General features: G+C 42.8%; 1 protein-coding gene across 1 annotated transcript in view; it reads right to left on the minus strand.

Annotated features, from left to right (window-relative positions):
* Window positions 1-3,980: 3,980 nt before the first annotated feature.
* The window catches only part of PLEKHA8 (pleckstrin homology domain containing A8), a 64,316-nt gene continuing 58,182 nt past the window's right edge, over window positions 3,981-10,114 (minus strand). The window contains exon 14 of the mRNA XM_008068984.2: window positions 3,981-9,906. Coding sequence (XP_008067175.1) covers window positions 9,709-9,906 — 198 coding nt within the window. The 3' untranslated portion in view covers window positions 3,981-9,708. The remainder of the gene's footprint in view (window positions 9,907-10,114) is intronic.

The following is a 10,114-nucleotide window of genomic DNA, read 5'->3' on the forward strand; positions in this document are numbered from 1 at the left end:
CGACCCGATCAGGTGAGTAGGGGGCGGTATTCCAATAGTTATTTGTACAGTGCTGCCAACGTAAGTGCACTGTGGCAAGTTCACAAATTTAATTGTGGGACCGCGACAAATGATGGTGACAGCTCTCATGGACATTCCAGAAAAAGATTTCCAAAACTGCTTTGACTGGTGGATTAGGCGCCGGCATTGGTGCATAGCTTCCCAAAGGGAATACTTTGAAGGTGATCATAGTGGTATTCAGCAGTGAGGTATGCAGCACTTTTTCTAGGATGGTTCGTAAATTGTCGGATCTCATATATACTAATCACAGGGAATAAGACCCTCGGAATGCGAGGTTTTCTCTCCCCCAACCCCTTTCAGGGATGAGCTAGTTCCTGTTTCACTCATCCCTCCCCAGCAAACTCCCCCCGGTCCCTACCCTCACCCTGACGCCACCCAGCAACAGCTCTACTCAGAGGAAAGAAGAGAAGAGGACCCATCTTGTCCCTACTTCTTTCCAAAGTCTGGGATTTTGAGGATTCTGCATTTTGAAAATTCCCCAATAGGGGGTTGGATTAGGAGCTCTTCTTGCCAGAAAAATCTGGTCTTTTTCTGAGACAGGATCTCTCTGTCACTCAGGCTGAAGTGCAGTGGCATGACCACAGTTCATTGTAGCCTTGAACTCCTGGGCTCAAGCAATCCTCTTGCCTCAACCTCCCAAGTAGCTGGGACTACAGGTGTGTGCCACCATGCCTGGCTATGTTTTTTATTTTTTGTAGAGACAAGGTCTTGCTATGTTGCCCGGGCTGGTCTTGAACTCCTGGGCTCAAGCAATCCTTTCGCCTCGGCCTCCCAAAGTGCTGGGATTACAGGCATGAACCACCATGCCCGGCTGTTTTTTTAAACTGGTTTTTCCTTTTATATTTTTATATGGGTTGTTCATTTTGCTTGGGATGAAGTTTCCGTGATCTGGCCACATTTATTCTAAAAGACTCCACAGTACAATTTTAAAGGACTAAATCAGCAGCTCTGGGCTTCTAACTTTGGGCTACACATTAAAATAACTGGGGAGATTTAAACATTATCAGTGGCAGTCTATACTCCTAATCCTGATTTAAGTAGTCTGGGAGGGGCCTAGACATTAGTGGGGTTTTGTTGTTGCTGCTTTTGTTTGTTTTTTGAATCTTTCCAGTGATCCTAATGTACAAACAGGGCTGAGAAGCATGAGCCTGACCTTGTCTTTTAATTGTTCATAATTTGATACATACCTTTATAAGCATCACTGATACTTTTTGCTGTTGTTGTTGCTTTTATTTTTTTAGTTGGGGTCTCACTTTTTTGCCCAGGTTGGAGTGCAGTAGCACAATCACAGCTCACCATAGCCTCAACATCCTGGGCTCAGGTGATCCTTCCACCTCAGCTTCCTGAGTAGCTGGGACTATAGGTACATGCCTCCACGCCTAGCTAATTTTTCTATTTTTTTTTTTTGTAGAGATGAGACGAGGTCTCACTATGTTGTCCAGGCTGGTCTCAAACTCCTGGGCTCCAGCAATCCTCTCACCTCGACCTCCCAGAGTGCTGGAATTACAGGCGTGAGCCACTGCACCTGGCCTACTGATACATTTTATATGTGGATTAACAAAGATGAAATATAAAAGCATTTTAATTATTTATACTTTGAGTGGTCAGTTGCTCAAAGTATTTCTTGAACAGCCAATGAAGCACGAGGGAAGAGAAGCATATAGTTGCGCTTCAAAAATATTTTTAACTAGCTGGATGACAGAACACACACATCTGAAAGCCTCAGGGAGCACCATCTGTGGTGACACCCAACCCCCAAGACAGTTTTGGAATTCCACAGACAAGGAAAGCATTATCAGGTCACAGTGACTTGAAGGTAGAGTTCATGATTTAAGGAGAGAGACGGCTACACCAGTAACCACAACTTAACACCAAATTAGTTGTTACCTTTGACTCACGCATTCTGTCCCCAAGTTCTAATTTATGAGGTATCATTTAGAAATGCAGAGGGTGTTTAGAGGTGAAATCGATGGCTGGGATTTGCTGTGTCTGGGAAGTTTTAGAAGGGCTTCCAGGAATGGGAAAGAGGAAAGGACATTCCAAGTTTGTGAGGGGACTTGAGCCATGGCATACAGTCCCATGCGGTGTTTTCATGTTTGGAAGATTACGAGAGGTTGAAAGCACATAGACTCCAAAGTTGGGAATATGGAGTCCAGGGCAGGTCTTGATGGTGGGGACAGAGAGTGGAAGTGAGGAAGGAGCTCAAGTGTCCGAATTTCGTGCTTGAGACTAGAATAATGGTGATGCCATTGACTTGGAAGGAAAAGCTCGAGGGACAGCCAAGTTTGGATCTGGGGTTTCAGGTGAAGACAGGCCATCTAAGGGATGATCAGGAGGCAGGTGTGTCTGGATTGGAGCTCCAGGACCACAGCCCAGGTGAACCACCTACACCTGAAGTGTAATTTCAGAGCTATCTGCAGAGAGGACAATGGAGAGCTAAGTCTAAATCAGGAGCCAGGTGGAGAACCGTCCCATCTCTCCTAGTGATCCACAGACTCTGAGGAGGAGGCTTGGTCAGTGAAGCACGATGGTCAGAGGAAGGGAGGACCGAAGGAATTCACTTTCCAAGGTCATCTCATGAGGGACTTCAAAGTGGGATTTGACTTTTAGAAACGCTTTCAGCACGTGGGACTCTCAAGTCAAAGTGGAAGGTCTTAAAATTGGCCACACACGTCTCAGCATAAATGTGTGGAAGGAGATGTGTTCACACAGCAAACCATCCAAAATATTTTGTGTCCTCAGCGCTGATGTCAGACCACCAACACCCATCAGTCGTCCATCAGCCCAAACTATTCCAAAGGTGGTCTCTCCATTCTGTGCCTCTGGAGGGAATGATGGTGACGTGTACTCATATCATAAAAAAGCATCCCTTCTAATCTACCCACATGAATGCAGGAACACATGAAAATACCAACTCTAGGATTTGTTGCATTCCTCCTTGCTCGTTTGGTTTCTCCATTGCTGCCACTGGGCACACATCTTCCAAGTGTGAGGAGAGAAGAGTCAGAAAATGCACCAGCACCGCAGATTCTGGAATCATAGCAAGCAGCAAATGCAGCCACATGATCCTCAGTGGGTCCCTGGTTACCACAAGGCAGCTCTATTCCCCGGCCCACTAGAAGTTGGGACAGGCTTCTGAACATGTTCTTTCTGAAACCAGTTCCATTCCTCCAGGAAGCAGTCCCAGTGCCCTAGAAGGTGCTGCCAAGGAACAGAAATGGATTCCCTTCACACAGCTCCTACTTGAGAATACTGCAGCACCCAGGCATGGGGAGGCAGGAGGTAGACAGCCGGTCTCTGTGCAGCCTGCTCTGGCAGCACTGATGCTTACAATTTATGAGAAGCCATTATGAAAAAAGATCCTGGGATTCTGTAGGGAGCCTGCTCATGATTTAGACAAAGCAAAGCCCATACAGACTGATCCTAGGTCTGGAAGGCACTTTCATTTTACACAGTGAGGGGAGGGGTGGTGGTGATTCCTCAGTGTATTTTGTTTTGTTTTGTTTTTGAGACAGGGTCTCATTCTGTTGCCCAGGCTAGAGTGCATGATCCCAGCTCACTGCAGCCTCAGGGCAGTGCCATCACAGAGGCTGTTTGATGCTTCAAAATGATCTTTTGTTTAGGTTTTAAAGTTTTATAAAGATTTTGGAGCTGGGCTGCCTGGGTTTGTAGCCTGACTCGACTCCTCTTAGCGGTGGGACCTGAGGTAAGGGGCTTCCCCAATCTGTGCCTCTGTTTCCTCATCTGTAACTTGAGGATAATAACTCTGCCTGCCCTACAGAGCTATTAGGAAGATGAAATGTGTTTATATGTGTTAAGGGATTAGACTGATGCCCAGCAAGTCACGTGTTCCATAAATGATACTTACCGACATATTCGATAAGGCAGAAAACCACACAAAAATCTTCAAGAACTTGATAAAATACTTTAAAAATAAGTTTATTATAACTAATGAATATAAAATCTGACAGATATTTTCAAACATTTTTGCAGAAAAAGTAAAACCCTCCCCTGCTCTCTCCCCACAAGATACAGAATAAGAACCTGGACAGAGAAACAATACAAGCCTAAACATGAAGTTCTCATTCATTGGTTGGTCCTAAAAGGCCCCAACACATTATATCCTAAGTAAAGGTCCATTAAATTAAGATGTCAACAAACCACTTTACACTTTTGTAGTTGAACTTGCTTTCTACTGTCATCATGATGCTCACTCAAAATGCAGAGGGACAAGAACAGGTAACATGAGACTGCATGTGACAGATATTCAAAGTGCATGAATCTATGAAACCACAAACATTCATAGGAATACTGGGTGTGGAATTAAACATTGACTTAAAAATTAATCCAAGGAAATCTATGTACATTTTAGCCTTTGGCGTCTGGTCTAACATGTTTTTTCTTTATACAGACATCAATTTTTAAATTCTATTCACCAGATTAAGTTTATCTGAACACACTTCTCATCTGACACAGATTGTCCACAGCCAATTTCACATGAGGTAGTTGGGCTGTTTAATGACATTCTAGTGAAATTCTCATGACACATGTGAATCTTTCATTAAACGTGCCATAGAACTGGCTCATTAGCCTTCTGGGAAGGCTAATAAGACTGACTTCTGGATCACCCTTCCTATCAACACTGATTCCACAGACACCTATAACATACATACACAGACATCTGTGTGGTTGAGATCAGCTGGCAAGGGTGCCCACCATCCCAGGGTGGTTTCCATCTGTAAGGGACAGGGAGGAAATACTGACCACGCTTTAAAATATATGAAATATTTAAAATAAGTAGGATATTGTTCTTATGTTCTCACATAGCTTAGCTGAAAACATTTGTTCACGCTGAAAGAGAAGTGATTAATAAGGATAACCAAAGAATTTTGAAAATTTTTGCATTGCAGAGTAGTGGTATGTGTATTTTTCCTTTTAATTAAAGGTTTTACAAAAACAGCAAAGGAGACAGATCAATGCATGCGTCAACTGTACCGGAGAGGCACTGCAGTGATGGTTTAATCATGCCCTGGAGTGCCCGAATGCAGCAATGCAACGAGAATCATGCAAATGGTCACTGTACATGGGACCATCAACTGTCTGAGACAGGACAGGAATTGGGAACATTTACAAGGAAGGTCTAGTAAACAGCATGTTTACGGAATTGTTGAAAGAACCCCTATGATCTTGTAATAGATGAACAGTCTTAAAATACCATTAGACAGATAATGAATTATGTCATTACTATGAAACCCCTGAGTAAGCAACTGCAGATTACAAAGGGACAGACAGAAGTAGGACATATTTCTAAATAAAGCATTCTATATACACGTCACAGGGATACAAATTTACCACACATACTGAAGTCTGTGTACAGACAGTACAAGACCACAAAGAGCATCTGAAGTCATGCCCCTGTAAGACCAAACACCTTAGCTCAACTAACAGAATAATGGTTTAAAATATGTTTTCTTACTTATAAATTCTACACCTAAAAATTTTTACATTTAAAAAAGGTTGACAGTTTATCTTTTAAAAAAAAAGAATGAAACATGAGGGTGGGGGAGCCGAACAGTTGTAAAACCTATGACTAAAATCAGAAGCAACTGGTTTTAGTCAATGATCCAGAAATGCACCATTACGTAAACAAGTTATTGTAGGACATGATAGTTTAGTAAGAAATAACAAAAAATTGTTTTCCTCTGGAAAGTTCCCAAATCACATCATCTTCTATTGCTCATGGCCCTCTGACTCCACTGATATTTCTTCATATGATTATCAAACCAGTAAGTTTCCTTAAAAAGAAAGCTCTTACTTCAGCTCTTCTCCTCATTTCAAACTTAGGACAGAAAAGTACACTTTATTTATTGGTCCCTATCATATGTTTTTCTTAATTAAAAATACTTTTCTGAAAATATAAAGTTGAAAGCATCAATCTTTTGGAAATAGTAGCCAAAAAGAGAAGAGTGCAAACTTTTCCAGCAGCACTCCCCTAATGAAAGACCACCTTCCTGGGTGCCACACACCACGGTGCTCACCTGCTTTCCTGCTAAAGGGGAACAGGGGCTCCTCAGGCAGTGCTTGCAGTCTGGGAGAGAACAGAATCCCCACAGACTGGGCACCCAGCCTCAGGCTAGGTTGGTCCCAGATGCTCTACATATGTGCTAGAAGCTACACTGAGGAATGGGACGGATGTAAGGGGGATAGACCGGTGTGCTGATGGGGACACTGCTGGCAATTCTCAGCAGCAGAGAAGAGAGAAAAGCAGCAAGGCTGAACTATGGAGTTCAGAAGCTCATCATGAATAGATGCTGGAGAAGCTTTATGTTCAGAAAGACATGCAAACAGTGATATGAAGGTTCCTCAAGCCACTACTTACATATCCTCAGGAATGTACCTTCAGAGTCAATGCCCTGGTACCAGATGCTCAATGTTCTGAGAGTTTCTCTTCTGGAACACCCTACAGAAGTGGATCAAGAGCTGGTGAGAAAATCACCTCCCCAGAGTTACAAGTTGGTTTTGCTCCCAAAAGGTATCCCTCCAAGTTAACACTGTTCACCAGGATGAATCTGATTTGCTTTCAAAGGGCAAAAGACTTGGCTTCATTGAAATTTTTTTTGTATGGATCAGTAAACATACACTGAGCCCTACAAGTTGTAAAGCCTGGCTTCTACCATGAGGAGAAATGCAGGCAACAAGGAAATTCTGTATTCGGAAGTGTATCATGAAGGGTTAGCCAAATGTTACTTATTCGTGTCTACTAACACCTAGAAGACATATGTCCTTTTTCTTCAGGGTATCTCTAAATGTTATGCTAGAAAAGGAATCTTAGAAATGTTTTGGGCAATGAGAACAAGGTGATTACTCTGTCAACAAACATACTAGAGTTTCCTCATCCCCTCTTATGGTCACAGTGAAAGAAAGCTTAGGGGTCCCAGAAATCTGGGAGGGCTATGGAGATAAAGCGCTAAGTATCTTTTCTCATTGCCCTCTTCTTGGAAAGTAACTGCACATCAGCACAAATTATGACTTTAACTAAAAGGAAAAAGCAAATACTGTAGATCTAGGAGGAAGCTCTGACTACGCCAAGGTTCAAGTTAAGTTGAATTTATTGTTTAGTAATAGGTTCAATTTCTAGTTATTTTTATTTAAGGATCCTCAGTTTTATACATCTTAGGCAAAGTTTACACCTCTTAGGCAAACTTAATATGCTCCAGTGAGGAAGATATTTATCTAAAAACATTACCCTCTTTTGACAGAGCTGGGAAAATAGTGATTAAAATGTAACTTATTCAAGTTATTCAAGCTATTTTGTCGGGTCTGGGTTCCCAATGATCCCAGATAATACCAAACCGCTTTTCCCCAGAAAAATGAGTCATGTACACCTAGGCAGTACCTTTACAAACGTGAAATGCCCACGCTGAGCAGCTTTCCTTCTGTGTGTATTCAGAGCCTTGGCGGCAAACCTGAGGTATTTTCAAAGTGCCCACCTCCTCTCAAGAGACCACAAGAGTTCACCTGAGGTGACAGGCAGCACACCAGCAGTTGCTTAGAATGATCATGCTTCATAGTAGTCACAGTCTCCTTGCAGCATCCCCTCTATAGCTTACAATGACTAAAGCATCTTCATTCAAAGTGCAAACAAAGACTGGTTGCTTTTTCTGTTTCCCTTTTAGGAGGCTATGGCAAGGGCAGGCGTCTACAGTGTCCCCTGGTCCTGCCATCACATTCAAACGAAGCAGAGAAGGGGATCCACACTAAGCAGTCATGGGAGTGGGAGGAAAATAACACGTGTACCTTGGCAAGTGCTAAAATATAAAATAATCAGCATCATTTTAGCACACTTTTCTCCCTAGTCTTAAAACATGTGATGTTGGTTTTCTAAGTTTAACAATTTTCTAGAAGTCCTATGTGAGCAAAATACTTGCTTTATTAATTTGAGCTAAATAAATGTCCATCTGCTTAAAGACAGACAAAAGGTAAAATCAATACCCCTCTCTACATGAACCTTTCTGCCTAAAGAGAAGATTCTCTCTACCCTAAAGATCTGTAGCAGGAACAGCATCATCTAGAACTGCTTAGTTCACCTGAGCTACTCATGGGACCTCATCTTTTCCCTGGGGAACTACCTCATGCTGGAACTTCCCTTCCTGTTACTTAGAAGGAAGGAGCCACCAATGGGCAAGGTACCCATGGCCTCTCTCCTCTGCATACTCTAGGCAGCTTGGTCTACTGACAAGAGTAGGGCCAAGGTTTCGGCATCACGCCGTGCAGAAAAATGCCCGCCCAACATTGTTTTATAAAATACTTAAGTCCTATCTTTAAACCCTGATACCATCCCAAAGCTTTTGAGACTAATAAACAGCTGCATTTAGCTTGCTCTGCACTCTTGGTGATTAAAGCAAGATTGATCAGAAAGCAGATTCAGAGCTATCGCCCCTGAATGCAATGCCAAGGCCTACTGGCTGGGTGCCAGTGCTACCTCGATTAAGAATGATGCTGAGTAGACTCGCTCTACTCCTCACTCTCCATTTAGCTATTTTATTTAAATGATGGCCTCTTTGTCTTTGAAAAAAGAATGTATCATGTAGTTCTTATAGAAGACTGGGAATTCTGTAAACTAGAACTTACTCTATTTAATTTTTTGTACCATGTGCAAAATAATTACAAGGAAATTTATCGAAGTACAGATTCCCAAGTCCCACACGCTAGATTCTGGTTCTTTAGATCAGAATAAAGCCTGAGGATCTGCTCTTTGAACAAGCACTCTATGTGACTTTGATGAAGGTGCAGCCCAGATCACACTTGGACATGTGACTGTAAACAGATCCCTCAACCTCTAAACATTACTTCTGAAGTGGGGTAATGATCCCTATGAATTTACAGTTTCCTTGTGATGTTCAATTGAGACAATGCATAGGAAACATGCTGGCAAAGGGTAGGCCTAGCTAGGTGTCATCTCAAACGACCTGTCCTGCTTCTCCCTGTTCTCCCCTCAAACTTGGGGTTAGGGCATACCACTTGTATCCTCATAGCCACAGCCTCCTGCTGCCAATATGGCACTCCTGTCCATGTCTTCTCCACCTCCTACAAATGCATAGTCACAAGGATGCCCTGAGCTTCTTTGCTATACAGGTTTTATCACCGGCAGAGCCAGAGAGGAGGAGGAGCCATTGAAGACCACCTAGGAACAGCTAGGTTGTTCTACATAGCTTCAACAAAAGGGCAAACACTCTCTCCAGGTGTTTAGTCTAATTCTAGGTTGGTTGAAACACTGGCTATGAATTTGTTCATTTTCAGCTTGAGTTTGGGTGGTTCATTAAAACTAAAATAAAAACAATACAAAATAACAGCAAATTCATTTTTCAAATCTGCTCTTGCAACTTGCCGTTCAAGTCTGTAACAGCTATGATTTGGTTTCCAGTAGGCCTGCTGAACTGAAATATATAGCACCTTGATTTTTAAACACACAAATCACATATTCATTTTAAAAATGATATATAAAAGCACTGGGTTTTGCCTCCTCCCGTCCATCCCCACAAGTGAACGGGCTGGAGTGGGTTGAGGCTGTTGCTGGAAATAAAGTAGGGCAACAGAACATTTAGCAAACGGTATTCCCTGAAGTTAGGAGGCGCTGTCCTGCAGTCGTCATACGACCTCATCAGACTCCAGCCCGTGGACCTCATATAAAGTGTCCAGTATGGCCAGCTGCTTCTCCATGGCAGGAAGGTAAAGGCTGAGGTCCCGCTGCATCCCGGCACTGAAAGCTTCTTTCTGGTGGTCACCTTCCTTTATGGTTAACGCGGCCACAAAATCTTCATAGGTTGGGGCTGCCCTTAGAGCTAGCTGCAAAAGAACCACTCGTGAGACTGCAACAAATCTGTCTCTCATACACCTGTTTTTAATGCATGCTTACGCGCACAGACACACACACACACACACACACACACACACACACACACACACACACACACAAAAGCAAAGAAATATGAATACCTGTCTAACTTGTGGACTCCCTAAAATTGTGCTCCAAGCACCAAATCAAATAACTTTA

Source organism: Carlito syrichta, unplaced genomic scaffold (genome assembly GCF_000164805.1).
Source record: "Carlito syrichta isolate Samal-C Ts95f unplaced genomic scaffold, Tarsius_syrichta-2.0.1 Scaffold311717, whole genome shotgun sequence".
Lineage (NCBI taxonomy): Eukaryota > Metazoa > Chordata > Mammalia > Primates > Tarsiidae > Carlito > Carlito syrichta.